This window comes from Typopeltis vanoorti, chromosome 6, assembly GCF_054136105.1.
Source record: "Typopeltis vanoorti isolate ZY-2024b chromosome 6, IOZ_Tvanoo_1.0, whole genome shotgun sequence".
Classification (NCBI taxonomy): Eukaryota; Metazoa; Arthropoda; class Arachnida; order Uropygi; family Thelyphonidae; genus Typopeltis; species Typopeltis vanoorti.
In genome coordinates this window covers 122,491,194-122,512,394 of record NC_143554.1, presented here as the reverse complement: position 1 = coordinate 122,512,394, position 21,201 = coordinate 122,491,194, and the positions used below count along the sequence as shown (strand labels likewise).

At 35.4% G+C, this 21,201-nt stretch overlaps 1 protein-coding gene across 1 annotated transcript in view; it reads right to left on the bottom strand.

The window, feature by feature from the left end:
- LOC150105886 (uncharacterized) overlaps positions 1 to 21,201 on the bottom strand; it is a 138,671-nt gene that overhangs the window by 58,042 nt on the left and 59,428 nt on the right. The window contains exon 5 of the mRNA XM_090393656.1: positions 19,080 to 19,175. Coding sequence (XP_090249782.1) covers positions 19,080 to 19,175 — 96 coding nt within the window. The remainder of the gene's footprint in view (positions 1 to 19,079; positions 19,176 to 21,201) is intronic.

Below are 21,201 nucleotides of genomic sequence, written 5' to 3'. Positions count from 1 at the left end.
AAGTATACTTGAGAAACAGTTGAGAAGAATTGTGGAAGAAAAGCTTGGTGAAGAACATGCTGGATTCAGGCCAAACAGAGGCTGTCAGGATCAGATCTTCACTTTACGACAAATAGTCGAGAAAGCATGGGAATATAGCAAAGATCTGTATTTAAGCTTTGTCAATTTGGAAAAGGCATATGATAAGGTGCCAAGAGAAAAGCTATTCAATACGCTGCAGTTATATGGTGTCAATGGGGCATTATATCAAGCAATACTTAGTCTTTATTTGAGTTGTAAGTCAGCAATTAGAATTGAAGGAAGTACAGGAAGATGGTTTAATGTTAAATCTGGTGTGAGACAAGGATGTACATTATTCCCTCTGTTATTCATTATCTATATGGATCACATTATGAAGGAAAGTAGTATTAAACATGATATCAAAATTGGAGATGTTAATGTCAGCTCTTTGCTTTATGCGGATGATGTTATACTTCTAAATAAATCCGCTACAAGTCTGCAAGATTCTCTGACTAAATTGAATAGCTATTGTAATAGATATGGTATGAAGGTCAGCAATAAAAAGACAAAGACAATGAAAATAGGCAGAATCATTGAAAATGTTAACTGTGTTGTGAATGGAGAACCTGTGGAACAAGTAAAACATTTCAGCTACTTAGGCATGATTTTTACTGAAGATGGTAAATTAAATATAGAAATAGACATCAGAATCAGCAAAGCTGGTATGGTGGGAAGTCAATTGAATAAATTCATATGGAATAAGAGAGAAATTAGTCGGAACACTAAATTAGCTGTATACAAGACAGTGTTCAAACCAGTTTTAACTTATGGATCTGAGAGCTGGGTCAGAAGTAAAACACTTGACCAAAGACTAGAGACCGCAGATATGAGAGTCCTGAGAAAGATTAGAGGCGTGAACAGATGGCATCAATGGCAATATCATATTAAAAATATGATATGAGGATATTAGGAAAGGACTTGACATTGTCAGCATCCAGGAATGCATTAGCAGAGCTAATCTCAGGTGGTATGGTCACTTAAATAGAATGGGAGAGGAAAGATTAGCAAAACAAGTGTTCTCTGCCATGTTGGCAGGAAAACGACCCAGAGGAAGACCAAGATATAGGTGGATTGATACGGTACAAAGTGCCTTAGACGATAGAAATATAAGATCTGATAATGTTGGAGTCTTGACAAGTAACAGACTGATTTGGACGAAAATTGTAGATAGGAAGTTAGTAATGATGTAATTTTTTCATGTAGTACTGTCATATCCTGTACACCCCTTGAGGGTACATGGTAGGAATTTGATGATGATGATGATAATTAAAAATCGGTGTTTTTGGATACACTAGTTGAGTATCTAAACAAAATGCACTCAACTCTCAGTCTATAAGAAACCAACAAACACAGGACATTACCTACGTAAAAATTTCATCACCACCAATTGCAAAAAAAAAATAGGCATCATCACATCCTTTCCTTATGCAACAGGGACTAGAGAATTTCCACTAACATTAAAAGAAACCAAGAGTCACAGTGTCTTAGTTCAGTCTTGCCAAAAATGGCTACAATGGAACATTAATCAAAAATACTTTATTTCAACCTCCAAAACAATCAAATGAACAAGACAACCAAAACTTTAAAGGAATAGTGTTTCTCCCATATATGCAATCAGTCACAAATAAAATAATAAGATTGTTTCACCAACAAAATATAAAAGTCACCTTCCATCCAATCAACAAAATCTCTAATCACCTGAAACCTACTAAGCTTTCACATCTACCACTAAAAAACCAGAATCTACAAGATCAGTTGCAATTGTGATTGCAACTACATAAGACAGACAGACAGGCAGATAGATCTTGGAGAGGAATGCCGATCAGAATACTTCAAAGATGTTGAGAATGAAAGAAAACACAGGCTCACAGTACATACAACAGAAACAAAACTTCAAGTAGCATGACAACAATCCAAAATGCTCCACATAGATTACTGTTTTTACTCGAGTGCTCAAAGAATCAGCTGAAATGATGAAGCATCCTCTACAGTGCAAGGGTTGATTTTATATTAACTTTCAACTTCATTAATTCATCACAACACACTCGTATCTGCCAGTTGTATGTAGCAACCTATAAGCCAGTGTAACAGTGAATGCATGCTTTCCATTGTTTTAACATGTTCAAATATTTTCAATAGATTTGTTAACTATTATTGCTTGTTTTCTAGTTTATTCATGTAATTATCTTAATGAAATAAAACAAAGAATTTCACAAAACTAGTCAAAAATAATAATAATAAATAAATAAAATACAGTTTCCATTTGATATCTTTTTGTGGATTAATACCAGATAACATATTCCTAAAATGTCATATCTCCACAGAAGCCTATGCAACAATAAAGTAATTAATATTTATGACCATCATCCAAATCCTGATAGAAGAAGCTCTAGGATTTTTCTGTATGTCACGGTGATTTGGAAAGAATCATGAGACTTCTTCACTTGATTAACATTCAAGTTTCTTTCCATCTTTGGAAATTAAATTTGCTTCTAGTCTCTACAATCTTCGAGTTTATATAATTCTGTGCTTATGCGACCTTATGGGCAGATTGGTTAGTCTACTCAGATTCACTTAGAAAATCATCAAGATTATATTATGCACCATGAATCTGATAGGTAAAGTCTGGCCAGCCATGCTATATCTATTAAACACAGAATTCATTGAAATAAAACTAAAGTTTACACAAAAGCTACTTCTTACTAGAAAGACTGTATAAAGAATGATATGAAACTCAACTCCATTGACTAAACCTTTTAACAAAAATGACTGTATGAAACTTTCCCAATTTTGGAATGTTATCCTAAGAAATACTCCTCATTATTGTGTTCAGTGACTTATTTTTTGATAATTATTTTTTATTTCCTTGAATTCTAATATTAATAAATGGAGCTCTAACATTATGTCTTCTGCTAAAATGTCAATTTTTTGCAGAGTTGATATAACCGGTGTTATGAAACATGACAAAGATAATTGAGATTCTTCTAAATAATGAAAGTGTTATATTCAGGCAATAATGATTAGGGAAAGGAAGGAATAGCTATGGCACTCAACACAAAACATGAGGATAATCCTCTTGAATGGCAAACAGTAGTATTAAGAAGTGATATGGGAAAATGAGAAACTGGATTATGAGACTGATTTGTGCCTATGGTCAAAAATGAATTTTTTGAATCATTAGCCAAGTCAGGTGACATAACAAGAAAGCTGGCTGCTGTTCGAAATCTAAACAGAAGAGCAGGTAATGAAAACCAGACACATACAAATGAGTTGGGAAAATTTGGAGAATTGAGCTAATAATAACAGTGAGTACCTACTGGATTTCTGTTTAGGACAGGGACTAATCATTACTAGTACCATGTACTAACATAAAAATGTATTCATCACAAGAAGAGAAGATGCAAGAAATAAGAAAAATCTCACTAACTATGTTACTGCTGATAGTGATATCTTCTTTTCTATTTCAGGATAAGAGATTCGAAATAGGAAGTAATCACTATTTAGTTTTAATCAGAATACATGAGAATGTCATACTGAGGAATAAAATATGATAAAAGTTTTAAAAATAATTAAAGTTGAGCAGCTTTCAGAGGTGAACTGCAGACAATTATCACAAATATTCTTCAAGAAATAAATGAAAGAGTTTGAAAATAAGAATGAAGTGTTTGTTGTCTCTGCAGTGGACTCAGTAAGTTCAGTCCTGGAAAAGAAGAAAAGGTATCAAAAGTTCAGCAAAAATAAATCAGCATAGGCTCTGAAAGAATATAGAAAAAGCTGTGTAAAAAGTATCTAAATGAAAATCATGAGGAGACTGGTAAGAATATTGAAGATAAATATAAGGAAAGTGGCAGAATGTTGAGGCTATTGAAGAAGCTAGAAAGGAAGGAAAAAGTACAATAAAAGGAATCAAAGATGACAAAAACTGATGACAAAGATATTCTAGATGTTTTGGAGTAATTACTTTGAAGTATTGATAAATGAAATAGGCAATGACAGAACAGCCACAGAAAATATTCAACTGTACATCTCAATATGAGATAGGAAAAAACCATGAATTAACTTAAATATATGAAAGCTGGCTGGAGCACACCTTAGCTTAATTCAGACAGCCATGGTCAGAAGGTTTCCAAATGACTGAAATGGAGCTCATGTTGTCCACCTATGAGAAGGGAAATAAAACTAAATGTGAGAACTATAAGAGAAATTTCTTGACTGAGTGTCCCTAGTTAGATTTATGAGAAGAGGCTAAGAAAACTGTGGAAGGAAACTTGAAAAAGAAGAAGTCAGGTTCAGGCAAAGAGGTTGTCAGGATCAGATTTTCACTTTAATAGAAATCATGAGAATATAACAAGATCTGTATTTAAGTTTTGTAGACAAGGTTCCAAGAGAGAAAATCTAAACACTACAATTATATGGATAAATGGGACTTTGTAGTAAGTGACACATAGCCTATATTTAAGTTGTAAGCCAGCAGTTAGAACTGAAGGAGGTACAGAAAGATGGAATGTGTAAAATCAGGTATAAGACAAGGATACACAACATCTCCACTCTTATTCACCATCTATGTGGATCACATTATGAACGAAAATGGCATTAGCTATGATATCAAAACTGGAAGTGTTATCTCAGTTCTTTGTGCTTGATGTTAAAATAAATCCAATACAAGTCAGTCTATGGGATTCAACTTGAAAAACTGCTCTAACAAATTTGGTATGAAAATCAATGATAAAAAGACATGAACACTGAAAACCAACTGCATTCTGAATGGACCTATAAAACAAGTTAAACATTTCAACTATTTAAGCATAATTTTTAATGAAGATGGAAAACCAAATATGAAAATAGACAACAGAATTAGCAAAGCATGGTAGGGAGTCAAATGAATAAATTTATACAGAATAAGACAGAAATAAGAGAAGCAGCTTGCACACAACACACTAAACTAGGAGAGTTGTGAATGAGTTGCCAGAGTCAGTTGTGAGTGCTTTGTCTGTTAATGGGTTCAAGGATGATATGGTATGATAGATTGTGTGGATAAATTGGGTCTGCCATGATGAGTCTTCAGACTCCATGAAGGTGCCTGTATAATAATAATAAACTAGCTATATACAAGACAGTGTTCAAACCAATTAGAAATAAGATCAAAGACTGGAGATATGAGAGTTCTGAGAAAAGTTAGGGAGTGAACAGGTGATATCAATGGCAAAACATATTGAAATTAAGATCCTGTTGATATTTCATTGAGAAAACGTGTCTACAGATAACAATAAACAAAATTTATTTGACTAATTAGACTCTTAAGCCAATATTTCACCTTAGTCACAAAGGTCATGGGCATAAAGAAATATACTAAGCATATGCATGCAAGCACATCAACAAGAACAAAGATGATAAGATATATCTTAATTTTTATGTGCATAAAAATTAAGATATTAAGAAGGAACTTGAACTGTGGCAGCAGAGCTAATCTCAGATAGTATGGTCACTTAATCCAAATGAGAAATGAAAGGTTAGCAAAACAGGTAACATGTTACCAGGTTGGCAATGAAAAGACCATAGGAAGACCAAGATCGATTCAGAGAATCTAAATGGATTGATACACAGTTAGCTATCTTAGAAGATCATAACATTGATGTCCTGATAGATAACAGACTAATTTGGAGGAAACCTGTCAATAAGAAGTTAGTAATAATGTAAACTTTTCATGTAGTACTATCATAGTACTATATGAAAAGAAGAAGATACCATCCTGTATGGTATCTTCTTCGTGGGTGCATCAATTTGAAGATTGGTTGATGGCAGAAGTATGTCATAGCATCCTATACTGTGCTTTCCTTTTTTTTTTCTTCATAGATTTTAGCTCCAGTTATTAAGTTGTTTATATAGGAGATTCTTGGTCTTCCTCTTGGTTTCTTCCCTTCTACCATCCCTTCCATTATTTCTATAACAAGTCCTTCATGTCTCAGATGGTGTCCAATTACTTTTTCTTCTCTTATTGATGTGGTTAAGTAGTAACTGCTCTTTTTGAACCATATTTAGGACTTCTTCATTAGTCTGTATGATGTACATATCAACAATTTGATGAAGAGTATATATCAGCAGTTTATTATTAAAACAGAAGACCAGATAATTAATGTTTAATAATCAAGTATTTAGGTTCACAACAAGACGATACAGTGGATATCATCTTCATTTTCCAACCAACAGAATACGAGTTTCAATCTCACTTTAGCAAAGATATCTGTATTTGTTTTTTATAAAGTCGATAATTTTCTGGGCCATGAAACTATCATTCTACTTAGCCAAGAACTGAAGCAACTGGTGAACGGACGTGCTATCGGAGAGCTCCTGAGAGATTTGTGTTTTTTGTTGATTTATTGGTGTTTTGGATTCAATTTAATGGACTTAAGTGTTTAATTTTGGTATATTATTGGAGCTTTATTAGCGTGGTTAGTGTACTAAAGTGTTTTATAACATAATCTATGTCGGGAAGTCGCCGCTAGATGAATTCGTAATGAGTAGTGTTCGTGCAAGCTCCAGATAAGATAAGTATCATTTTCAGTTATCGATACAAATTATTTAATATTGTGTAGTTTTGTTTTGTTTGCCTTGCGTATTTTAGTGCGTCTATTTTTGGTGTGTTATAACGTATAATTTGACAAAACACGTTACAGATAAGTATGGCACCTGTGCGAAGGAAAATGGCGGCCAGTAACGAAGGTTCGCCATCGTTATCAAAGAACGGTAGCATAAAAGAAATGAGTCAGTGTACTAGCTGTGAAATGTACGCTTTGCGGAGTGCGGTCGGAGTGTGGTTAGATGATAATAAAGGATTGAATGTGTGTAGAAAATGTAGGGAGAATGCGGAATTGAAGTGTATTTCGGATCGTGAGTGTGATATTTTTGTCAACCTTCAGAATGAAGGAAATAGGGATATGACAAGAAACGGCAAGGTTGTACATGAAAATTGTGAGAGTGTGAATGTAGAAAGTGTGAATGTAGAAAGTGTGAATGATAGTATAAATGGTTTCTCAGAGAACAAAAAAGATGAGATAGATGCATTGAGTGAGATCGCGTTGTTGAATAGTGCGATAGAAAGAGCAAAACAGCAGCTAGAGTGCACGAACAAAAGTAGACTGAATGAACCAACCAATAATAAAAGGTATGACAGGAAAAATAGACGTATGAATGTGAACATGAACAAAATGAAGGATAGAGTGCTGTATGGAGACTCGTTAGTACGAGGTGTGTTAGTAGAGGATTTGACAAAATCGTACCAACCTGGTGCGACCATAAAGGACGTAACTGCATCTATTAGAGAGCAAAAGGAAAGGGTGAAAGAAACGATTGTTGTGGCAGGTACGAATGATTTGAAAGGAGATAAAATGGAAATGATAGAAGACCTGAATGAATTGTTTGAGGTAGCAAAAGAAAAGAGTGAGAGAGTTAGAATGATTAGTCTTTTGCCACGGTATGACAGTGAAATGTTTAAAAGGAGGGCTATAATTGCAAATGACTTTATGCGTGGGTTATGTATGACGAGTGGTGTGGAATTTGTGGATGTGTGGAGTGAGTTTGATGGGCGATAGGATCTATATAAGATGGATGGCTTGCATTTGAATGGTTACGGTGTAAGAAGACTTGAGAAAGTGTTGCTGAATGTAGTGGATGTGCAAATTCAGGGAAACTAGATTTGTTAGGGGGGGGGAGTAGAGATACAGTCCTTAGGGAGGCAGTTGAATATAAGAATGAATATAATATGCCAGAGCAAATAAGGACAACAAATCTGAGTGGGATAGTTAATATGAGGCATCAAGGTAGGGTTGGGGCTAATGGGGGTCTTAAATTCATGTACACTAATACTAGGAGTATTAGGAACAAGAAGGAAGAGTTTTTGGCCATGGTTGGCACTTCCAGACCACAGGTTATAGGTATTAGTGAAACATGGCTGACTGTAGATGATATAACTAGTGGGATTGAATGTGATGGGTATAGTGTGTCCAGGAATGACAGAGAGAATAAAATGGGGGGAGGAGTATTGTTGATGATAGCTGATGAGCTCCAGCCAAGGAGAATAGAAGTTGAATTGCAGGATAGAGAAAAGAGCACATTTGAGGCCATTTGGTATGAGATTGTGGCTAGCAGAACTAAATATACAATTGGGTGCTGCTATAGACCAGGTGATGGAAAGGATGGTGGTGACAGTATGCACAAGCAAATAGAAGAAATGGGTGGAAGGAGGGTGATTATTATGGGAGATTTCAACTATGGTCGCATTGATTGGAGTGAGGAGAGGACACACGGGAGGAAGGAACTGGATTTTATGCGGTTATTGAGGGATAACTATCTGCAACAGCATGTAATGGAAAATACTAGGGATCAGAGAGTGCTTGACCTAGTAATTACATCTGAGGATTTGGCTGTAACAAATATGACCACATTGCCACCAATCGGTGAGAGTGATCATAGGGTCTTAACTTGGGAGGTGGCTAAAGGTGTAGAATTTTCAATTAAGACAGGGTACATGTGGAATTATCGGGCTGGAAAGTATGACAAGCTTAGGAGTTTGATTGGTTCAGTGCCATGGCATGTACAACTGCAAGGACTAGAAGTTGATAGTGCATGGGAGGTAGTTAAGAAGTGCTTGCATGAAGCAATGGCTGACTGTATACCTAGAGTCCGAATAATAAATCAGGTAGGGGTTAAATGGATGAATAACACCATTAAACTTGAGTTGCAAAAAAAGAAACAACTATGGAGGGAATTTAAGGAGAAGGGTGACCGGCAGGCACATGAACGGTATAAAGCGCAGGCCAGAAGGGTGACGAGTGTGATAAGAAAAGCAAAAAAGGATTACGAAAGAACATTGGCCATGCAGGCTAAAGAGAATCCTAAACAGTTTTTTAGATATGTAGCAAGTAAAAGGAAAAATGTACATGGCAGATTGATTTTAAAGAATGCCGATGGTAGGGAGGTAACTGAATCAGTTGAGATAGTTGAGTTACTGAGTGAGCACTTTGCAAAAGTATATCATCCAGGTGGTGACATTGCAGAAACGAATAAACCAGTAGATTATATGGGAATTGTGGTTAATGAAGTGGAGGTGAGTAGTCTATTGCATAACCTCAATGTCAATACATCTGTGGGATTGGATGGTATACCAGCTCGTGTTGTACGAGAAGCAGCTAAAGAATTGTCAGTACCCTTGACCATTTTGTTTAATTTGAGTCTCGGGTCTGGGTTAGTCCCGAGCGGGTGGAAAGAGGGGAAAATAGTTTCACTGCATAAAGGTGGTTCCAAGACTGCTGTTGTAAATTACCGACCGATTAGCATATCAGGAATCATTGTCAAGGTCTTAGAGAAAATAGTCAAGAGGAAAATACAAGATTGGATAGAAGAAAATGGGATACTGTATCGGGGACAGCATGGTTTTGTGAAGGGTAGGTCATGCCTCAGTAACTTGCTCAAGTATTATAACACAGTGACGGCTGAACTGGATAAGGGTAATGGGTTTACGGTGATTCTACTGGATCTTGCCAAGGCCTTTGACAGGATTCCACATGGAATTCTAATCAGTAAATTGCAGCATATGGGAATGGACATAGGGTTGGTGAGATGGATAGGAGGGTGGTTGACGGAGAGATATCAGAGAGTGGTTTACTCGGGAGTAGAATCCACAAGACGGCCTGTGACTAGTGGTGTGCCACAAGGATCTGTTCTTGGACCACTGCTGTTTAATTTGTTCATAAATGATATAGGAAATGATCTGAGAGGAACAGTTCATTTGTTTGCGGATGATGCGAAGTTGGGTAGGGCAATAGTGAATGCAGATGACGTCAAAATTTTGCAGGATGATTTAGATAGATTGGAGATCTGGGCTAAGGAGAATGGATGTCAGTTTAATGTGGCAAAATGTAAGGTTATTCATTTTGGGGTGAAAAGATTGGCGGCAGTTCACTGCATTGGTGGAACCGTGCTCGAGGAAATTGATGAAGCACGAGATTTAGGAGTGTTGGTAGATAAGGAATTGAAATTTAGGGAACACATTGCAAAAGTGACCAAAACAGCTCATCAAATCACTTGGTTGCTGAAGAATACGTTGACAAGCAGAGACAAGCATGTTATTGTTCCTCTGTATCGAGCCTTGATAAGACCCCATCTAGACTACTGTGCTCAGATTTGGTCACCTAGGTTTCTTCTTGATGGGGAGGAGGTGGAGAGGATCCAGAGGCGAGTGACCAAGATGATAGCAGGTCTGTGGAATGAACCGTATGAGAACAGGTTGAGGATTTGTGGGTTGCAAAAATTGGTTGATAGGCGGAGGAGGGGAGATATGATTGAGACATTCAAATTACTGAAGGGTTTCTATAAAATTAATTCAGAAGATATTTTTGAGAACAGGGCTGGTTGTGGGAGGACTAGGGGACATCCATGGAAACTGGGCAAAAGTGTGGTTAGTAAAGGTGTTAGAGCTGGGTTCTTTACTTTTAGAGTAGTGAATGAGTGGAATGCGCTCCCTGAGTCTGTGGTGGATGCTGTGACAGTGAATGAGTTTAAGGCGAGGTATGATAGATACTGTATGAATGTCAAATAGTTGTGATGAATATGATTTGGGGCCTCCCTCGATGAGTCTAATGACTCCCTGGAGTTGCCCGTAATAATAGTAATAGTAATAACTTGCAGATGGCACTTATTTGGTCTAAAGAGAGGGTCCCCAGAGTATTTAAAGAATAGCCATCCATAGTGTTAATGCTTTAATATATCCATATATTAAATCCATAGTATTAAAGTTTACCCATCACAAGTTCGACTGTCATAAGAAAGATAAAAAATATTTAAAAATTTTTTTATATAAATTAGGAGATGTGTCTATTTATCAATAATAAGCAAAAACATGAATGTACATATGAATGATGAGTATGGTTCAAATTAAATCTCAAAGGATTATTTTATCATAATATCTTCAAGTGTCATTCCCTAGAAGGAAGTTGGCAATCATGTCACAGAACTTTTTTCTTTCTTTTGCTGCTCTGGAACATTTATGGTAATTCAAGCCAGTCTAGTCCTTAATATCTTCAAGCAACATTCTCCTGGATCTACCTCACCCTCTTATGCCATCCAGTTTTCCTTCTAAAATTAATTTCTGAATGCCTTCTTGTCTAGTTAGATGTACAAAATATTTAAGTCATCCAAAATATTTTGTTCTTTAAAGATTTTCATTAATGTTCTTTCATGTTAAAAAAAACGTTTAATTTTCTTGACCAAAAATTTTTTTAATTTTTTTGGTCAAGAAAATTAAACGTTTTTTAACATGAATAGAATCCAAGGGGAAACCAAAAGAAAGATATGCCATTTTGAACTCCATAAATGTAAAAAAGCCAAACTATTAAATCACCTCACTTTTTTGAAAAGATGTCGAGATAACAAGATTATTCCAAAGTTTCTATTTTTAAAAGAACAATTCCATTCAAGATGAGCGAAACATTTATTTTAAAACATCTTTGGCACTTCTACGTGAATGGATACAGCATACCAGATTTCTTTTAAGCCAAATAGATTTAGACTGTTATTAGATTTATAACGATATTTCTAGTACTTTAGACCAAGATATATGGTCGTATTTGGACAGAATGGTCACTATTAGCTTTTACAACTAAAGCCTTTACAACAAGCAAACGAAACCAAATCAAAAAATTTAACGATCCTTATACAAAATGTTTTAAGCCAAAACCTTCTCTAACAGACAGCAAAGTTATTTTTAATTTATCGGATCATGTATTAACAAAACCAGAAATCAGTATACTTAAAAAAGGTTTCAATTTTGCGATAACACCTCATAATTGTCCCTAAAGTGGATATCATTTGTAATATAGAAAGGCAGTCTCGTCATTACCGGAACCCATAGCTAATGATATTAGATTAAAAAGTAGTATCATCCTCTCATCTTCCAGAACTCCTAACAAAAACATCACTACTCTGGAAAAAAGAACATTGTATAGTTTGAAGAAAAAGAAAGACATCATCATATTGAAGGCAGATAAGGGAAATTCAACAATGATTTTAAACACCTGTGATTACGAAGATAAGATTAACAGCTTATTGTCAGATACATCAATCTACCGTGTCCACCTCTCATCTTCCAGAACTCCTAACAAAAACATCACTACTCTGGAAAAAAGAACATTGTATAGTTTGAAGAAAAAGAAAGACATCATCATATTGAAGGCAGATAAGGGAAATTCAACAGTGATTTTAAACACCAATGATTACGAAGATAAGATTAACAGCTTATTGTCAGATACATCAACCTACCGTGTCCTAGTCACAGACCCAACACTAAAGAACCACAATTATACCAATGGTTTAATACGTCACATGGTGAACTGGTCTATAGACTTAAAACGAAGATTGAAATCCATGCATCCCCTAACACCAAGACTATATGGCGCTCCTAAGGTATATAAAAATGGAATACCACTATGCCCGATTGTGGATGGAATCAATTCACCAACTTATCTGTTATTTAAACACCTGGCAGGCCTCCTCAAACCACACATCCATAATTCGGATACTTATATACGAAATTCGCAACATTTCGTTGAGAAACTGAACAACATCTCTATCTCCAATACGGATTTACTCGCCAGCCTGGATGTTACATCTCTGTTCACTAACATCCCTGTGAAAGAAGTCATCAACATTTTAGGAAGTTTGCTCCCACAAGACATTACTTCTCTGTTCTGTCATTGTTTAACATCAAACTTTTTCTTATGGAATAAAACCATATATCAGCAATTGACTGGCCTTGCAATGGGTAGCCCCCTCTCTCTCCATCTTGTGCTGATCTCTTTATGGAGGATTTTGAAAGTAAAATCTTAACTCAAACAGACCCTAAACCCACAGTATGATGGAGATACGTGGATAATATCTTTATCGTTTGGAACCATACAAAAAAAGGACCTGTTTGACTTTCTTAACAAAATCAACTCTCTACACCACACAATCAAATTCACTCTAGAACTTGAAAAAGATAACCAATTATCATTTCTGGACACTTTAATTAAGAAGCTTCCAAATGGTGGTATCAACCTCTCAGTTTACCGCAAACCTACCAATACAGGACATTATTTACATTTCACTTCCTGCCACCACATTTCTCAGAAATTTAGTATTGTACACATGTTGAAGAACCATGCCTCTCTCCTTACAACAGATCAACAAGACCTCCAGGAAGAACTATCCCTGATATCCACCAACCTTACCATGAATGGATTTCCTTGAAGACTCGTCCACAAGATACTTTTCTCTGAACCCCGACAAAGACAACAAGATGATATACGTTATATTTCTACCATCATCATTCCATACTTAGGGACAGTTTCCAATAAGATTGCTAGACTCCTTAGACCACATAAAATAAGAGTGGCCTCTAAACCCACAGAAACGATTAGACAATTCTTAAGATCTCCAAAAGATAGCCATCCTTTCTCCAAATATAGTGGAGTTTATAACATTCCCTGCTCGTGCGGCTTGAATTACATCGGCCAAACTTCAAGGAGCCTTGAAATTAGGCAAAAAGAACACATAGGTGACGTCAATAATAACAGAGAAGAAAAATCGGGGTTAGCTTTTCATTTCTCAAGAACGAACCATACCATAGAGTGGGATAGAAGCACGATTCCTTACATGGAGGAGGACTTCCGCTCCCGAATTTTTAAGGAGGCCACAACAGTTGCCCACTGTTTACAAAACCTTAACAGGAACCAAGGACTAATCTTGCCTGTGATCTGGAAGACCCTTCAACTCGCCAGAACTGAATTATAGTGCCAACCATAGACATTCCTAAATAAAAACAAGTGATATCATGCACGCTCTATGCATGTATTGTACGCACTCTGTTCTTTGTTTAATATAATCGGAATCGGTTGATTATAGTTTGTAACAGTTTTTGACTTGTTAGTGCCTTACATCAGTTATGTACCCTGAAGATGCCAACAGTCTTAGTTGATGAAACTAGTTGGTATAACATAGTTGTTTATTATATGCACCTGATCAATATAATCCCATTAAAAGTCTTTCCAATGTTCTTTTCATTTCTGCTTTCTTTAAATCATCTTTGTTTTTCATTTTCTCCATCCATAATATTTGCAACATTCTTCTGATGATCAGAAGAATTTTCGAAAGCTTCTAATTTTTTCTCTGCTTCTTTATTTAGCCAAAGTTTTACTATTGTAGAGAAGACTTGACTAGATATAGCATTTTATTAATCTTTTTCTTGTGTCTATGTTAATGTCTCTGGATGTTAGAACAGTTTTCATATCAATAAAGGCTTTTCTTGCTATCTCTATTCCTCTTTTTATTTCTTTAAAGGAATTTCCTCCTTCTGTAAACATTTGTCCCAAATATATAAAAGATTTAACCTATTCAATTTTCTTTTGGTTAACAGTTATATTTAGTTTCTTATTTTTTGGTTATATTGGTGTAATCATGCACTCTGTTTTCTTCAGGTTAATAATTAATACCATTTCTAAACCTCTGTCATAAATTTCTGTGACTAAGTTTTGAAGATCATCTTCAGATTCAGATGTGCTTAATGGTCAAAGCTGTATAATTGAGAGGAGACCTCCACATAGCATTTAAAGGAATGTGGAGAACGGACTAGGGCTTCTGACCTAATGTCCAATCCACACCTTCTCGTGGTGCACCCTGTTAGGAATCTACCTGGATACTAAACGAACGATAATGGGCTGGCAATTTGGAATTTAGCCGAGCAAATTGTATTCTTATTGGCTTAAACCAAAATACAAAATGATGGTACAACATGACAAAATTTTATGTCAGCTAGGGTGTCACCCGGTTAAACAAGCCCCCCCCCCATTGTTTTTGCCAGGGAACCAGGGCGAACAGCAAAAAGTCAGCGACTCGTAAAAATCTGAAAACACATCCCAACTCAACATCACCAGTTACAGATCGGTACTATCAACGTAAGAAGTAAATGGCAAAGAAATGGTGCTAGCTGAGGAATTATATAAGTACCAGATCGACATAATAGGGGTGACCGAAACAAAAAAAGACAAAAATGGGTGAGACCTTTCTGAGCAATAAATACAAAATTTTATATTCAGGCAATGACAATCAAGGAAAAGAAGGAGTAGCCATAGTATTCAACACTAAATACAAGGCTAATCTTGAATGGCAGGCAGTCTCAAGTAGAGTGATGTGGGCAAATATCAGAATGTGGAACTGGACAATGAGACTTATTTGTGCCTATGGTCCCACAGAAGGTTCTACTAAGGTAGAAGTGGAGGATTTTTTTGAGGCTTTCGAGAAAGTAACTGACACAATGAAAAATTGGTCCTTGTTGGGAATCTAAATAGCAGAGTAGGAAATGATTGTCAGCCATACAAAAATATTATGGGAAAATTTAGTGAAGAGAGCAAAGCTAATAATAATGGCAAATACCTGTTGGATTTCTGCTCAGGACGTGGACTAGTTATTACTAACACCATGTGCCAACATAAAAATGTGCACAAAATCACATGGAAGAGGCAAGGAATAAGAAACGTTTCATTGACTATGTTATTGTTGATAGTGATGTTTTCTCCCTGGTGCAGGACACCAGAGTGTACAGAGGATTTGAAATTGGAAGTGATTACTATTTAGTTTTGAACAGGATAAAACTGAATTTCATATTGAAAAGAAGAACATGTAAGAAACTTTTAAAGTGAATAAAAGTTGAGCAACTCTCAGATGTGAACTGTAGACTAAAATACACAAAGATTATTGAAGGAAAAATGAAAAAGTTTGAGAACAGGAACCAAACCTTGGAGATTCAGTGGCAAGCCTTGAAGAAAACCCTGATTGATTCAGCCAGGGAGGCATGGGGTGAGGTTGACGACAAGGATAAAAAAATCAGAACTCCATGGTGGAGACAGAAAGTTAAAGAGGCAGTGAAGGAAAAGAAGAAGAAAGCATATCAAAAGTTCCTGGCAAATAAGTCAGCTTGTGCTCTTAGAGAATACAGAGACAAATGTAAGAAAGCTAAACACTGTGTAAAACTAGCTAAACAAGATTCATGGGAGGACTTTGGCAAGAATATAGAAAATAAATATCAAGAAGGTGGCAAAATATTTTGGAGGTTGTTGAAGAAGCTTAGAAATGGAGGAAAGAGTGCTGTAAAAGGAGTTAGAGATGATAAAGGTGACATGAAAACGAGAGAAAAAGATATCCTAGAAATATAATGATAAAGGAGTTTATCATCTCTAACTCCTTTATCATCTCTAAAGGTGACATGAAAACGGGAAAAAAAGATATCCTAGAAATATGGAATAATTACTTCGAAAAATTGCTAAATGAAACAAGCAGTGATAGCACAGTGGTAAAAAACACTCAACAAGCATTCAGTTAGGAATACATATCCATACTTGAAGTAGAAGCCACCATCAAAAGCTTGAAATGTGGAAATGCAGTAAGAGTAGATGATATTTGACCAGAAATGCTGAAGTATGGTAGTATAAAAGTCTTACAGTGGCTGCACTGCATATTTCAGAAAGCCTGGACAGAGGGATGTATTCTGGATTATCACAGCAGAGCCCTCATAGTACCCATATATAAAAAGAGAAATAAAACTGAATGTGTGAATTACAGAGGTATTTCCCTACTGAGTGTTCCTGGTAAGATTTATGCAAGTATACTTGAGAAATGGTTGAGAAGAATTGTGGAAGAAAAGCTTGGTGAAGAACAAGCTGGATTTAGGCCAAATAGAGGCTGTCAGGATCAGATCTTCACTTTACAACAAATAGTTGAGAAATCATGGGAATATAATAAAGATCTGTATTTAAGTTCTGTAGATCTGGAAAAGCCATATGACAAGGTGCCAAGAGACAAGCTATTCAATACGCTACAGTTATATGGTGTCAATGGGGCATTATATCAAGCAATACTTAGTCTTTATTTGAGTTGTAAGTCAGCAGTTAAAATTGAAGGAAGTACAGGAAGATGGTTTAATGTTAAATCTGGTGTGAGACAAGGATGTACATTATCCCCTCTGTTATTCATTATCTATATGGATCACATTATGAAGGAAAGTGGTATTAAACATGATATCAAGATTGAAGTGTTAATGTCAGCTCTTTGCTTTATACAGACGATGTTACACTTCTGCTACAAGTCTGCAAGATTCCCTGACTAAATTGAATAACTGTTGTAATAGATATGGTATGAAGGTCAGCGATAAAAATACAAAGACTATGAAAATAGGCAGAATCATTGAAAATATCAACTGCATTATGAATTGAGAACCTGTGGAACAAGTAAAACATTTCATCTACTTAGGCATGAATTTTAGTGAAGATGGTAAATTAAATATGGAAATAGACAACAGAATCAATAAAGCTGGTATGGTACGAAGTCAACTGAATAAATTCATATGGAATAAGAGAGAAATTAGTCGGAACACTAAATTAGCTGTATACAAGACAGTGTTCAAACCAGTTTTAACTTATGGATCTGAGATCTGGGTCAGAAGTATAACACTTGACCAAAGACTAGAGACCGCAGATATGAGAGTCCTGAGAAAGATTAGAGGCATGTACAGATGGCATCAATGGCAATATCATAATAAAAACGAGGTTATTAGGAAAGAACTTGACAATGTCAGCATTCAGGAATGCATTAGCAGAGCTAATCTCAGGTGGTATGGTCACTTAAACAATGGGCAAGGAAAGATTAGCAAAACAAGTGTTCTCTGCCAGGTTGGTAGGAAAACGACCAGAGGAAGACCCAAGATATAGATGAATTGATACGGTACAAAGTGCCTTAGATGATAGAAATATAAGATCTGATAATGTTGGAGTCTTGACAAGTAACAGACTGATTTGGAGGAAAATTGCAGATAGGAAGTTAGTAATGAAGTAAATTTTTCATGTAGTACTATCATATCCTGTATACCCCTTGTTGCTTATTGCTGATCTCCAGATTCAGCAATAAGGACAGTTTCATCTGCATACCTGAAGTTGTTGAAGTTCCTAACCCCGACTTTATCACCCTTAAATTCTGTAATATCTTTAAAAATTTGCTCACTATATGTATTACACAATAAAGGTGATAAGGCACATTCCTTGTGTTACTCCTTTTTTGATTTTAAAGCTGTTAGAATATGCATTTTTGTATATTATTGAGGCCATTTGATTCCAGTATATATTTGTAATTATATGTAGATCTTTTCCTTTTAGATCATTATTCTGTAGAATATGTAATCATTTCTTGTGCCCTATTGAATCAAATGCTTTGGTGTAATCAATAAAACAAAGTTATATGCTTTTCTGGTTATCGAGCCTTCTGTTGCATAACGTTTTCAGATTGAAAATTCCTTCTTCTGTACCTTTGTCTTTTTGAAAACCTGATTGAGTGTCTTCTATTTCTATTGACAAAGTGCCTATTATTCTTTTTAAGATTCTCAGTAATAATTTTGTAACGTGGCTTGTTAAACTTATTAGTCTATATTCTGAACATTCAAAAGTCCCTGGAATTTTGAGGATAGTGACAAAGATAGATTTTCTTAGATCATCAGGGATGTATCTAGTATTATATACATTATCATATAACAAAATAACCTCAGATCATTAATTGTGTTTTCATTTAATTTCTTCAACAATTCGATAGGGATCTGATCAGAGCCTGGTGTTTTACCTGTTTCCATTTGTCTTACAGCGTATTCTATTTCTTCATATGTAATTGGTTCACCATCCACATTTTGTATATCTGGTGTGTCTGTGTGAGTCGAACAGTTCTTTTCCATATTCATTCCATCTTTTTATGATATCTTGTGTTTCTAGCAGTATTTTTCCATTTTGATCTTTTATACAAAGATTATGGTTGAAATTTTTCTTTTTATTTGTCAGAGCTTGAATTGATTTATGCATTTCTTTACATTGTATTTGTTGTCCAATTCCTCTACTTCCATTCCTTTACATTTTTCATTTAGCCACTTATCATAATATAAAATACAAAATAAATACCTTCAAGGTCTTTTCTTCTCGAGCATTCTCAACAATGGGAACTATTAAGTCTTCATCATAACAGTAATGTGTTCCACTTCTTCCTTTCACAATACCCTGCACAAAATTAAATGCATGTCATTTTTATTTTGAAAATACAGAAAATAAAAACTACAAAATATTTTATATGTTGAAGATGTTTTCAGGAACAATTTTCTAATAATATTATGCATGGAAAAATAGAACTTGTAATTTATACCTGAAAGTGTCTGATTTTTATACAGTATTATCACTGTCTTAATTTCTTGACATATACCTCAGAAGTATAACAGGCAGTTCTATGATAACACTAAATAATTAAGTTTATATTATTGCTGTATTTATATTTCAGCTTTCTGTTAATAATTTTCTTCCAAATTAATTCACTATTTTTCATCATCATCATGTATCGTCTCCATCCAGGAGGTTGACTACCATAATGTGACTCATGGTTGACTATGGGTGTAAGGATAATGTGATGAGGACCTGATCTCTTCCACACTGTTGTAAGTATTCATGGCTGTAGATTTGTGGGTGTTCATGGGGCTGGTTTGCTTATTCTGAGAGATGAAAAACCTGGGGTCTTTCTGACCAAAGGGCTCTGTCTATACTGACTGAGCTATGGAGCATTATTTTTCAGGTCTCCATTAAGATCTCAGCTCTTATATTTTGGTCTTTTAAGACACTATTAATGCTGCAAAGGTTTTGCATGGTTCTGATTTTTTTTTTTAAATAATGTTAATCCACTCATGAAGGATTGTATACCTTTAGTACTATAGTACATTAGTAGCATCGGTGAACAAATGATATGTAATCCAGAAATCCTGTCTAGAGACCAAACATGGAATTTTTTTCAAGCCACTTCAGGCCTCAAAATCTGAGCAGAGTGGAAGTCTTGTGACAGGCAATGAAACACATCTACCATCAACCAGAAAAAAAAATGTCTGGATGAATCCCATTTAATTTATGAAGGTATTTTTCTTTAGAAAAATAAAGCCTACATGCATTATATACTGTGTGTGTGTGTGTTGTGTGTGTGTTTATGCAGAACATCCCACAAGAAATCTGCCTAACATTCAGAGGGTTATATCAACTATAAGAAATAAACAGAACAGTTCACTACAGCAAATGCCTGTGAATCACATGAAATGTTTGTTATAGTGTACAATTCACAGTGGACAGCTATAGCCCCCCCCCCAGTGTTTTTATAACACACACACAGTGTTCACCCCAGAAATTTTTACCAGCCAAGTGGAATGAAGCATTAGCCAGGCATACAAACATTTTTAATGAGTTAAGAAAGACCCTTTTTTATAACAAATTAAAATAGTAATTTTCTTAGAAATTACTTCAAACAAGGATAATATTTTATATAGTAATTATAACAAACAAGACTAGGATTTTTCTTAATTTCTCATTAAGTAATGAAAAACATTGTAATGCTCACAGCTTAAAATGCAATACATTAATTCTTCTCTTCTTCTTCTTAGAAGCCCAGTTGTCGGCAGTTTTTTTTGTAATTAAAATCTGTTGGATCTGGTCGATCCAGTGAAATCAGCATCAGATTATTTAGAGTGTTCTGACTGATGTGATTCCTCATACAGGTTTTTATCCTTTTTTAATGCAGAGAAACTCCTTTCACATTCAGCTGTGCTCACATGTATGGCCAGTCCAACAGCAGCTAGTTTTGCTGAATTTGGAAAAGACTCTATAAGCTCAGATCTTGTTGCTAATTGCAGCAGTATTTGTCTTGGATCTAGATTTTTGTATGATTGTCCATTAATCATTTTTGATGCAACTGCACATTCTAGTTTAGTACTTTCATAGTTTAAAACTGCAGGACTTCCATTTCTAGAATAATAATCAAAACGAATCTCAGAAGCCTCACGTTGATCATGACTTTCTTCATTGAAAAGTCTTGGAAACCAGGAAATGATTGGCATATCTAGAAATCTTGCTTCTAGGTGTTTAATAACTGTGCCTATATATTTATCATATATTGTAGTCTTAAACGTAATAACATTAGAATCTGAATAATCATTGTGAAGGTCTGACCATTCACCTGAAAGATGCTGATGAAGATTTTGAAAGTGACTGCCAGGAG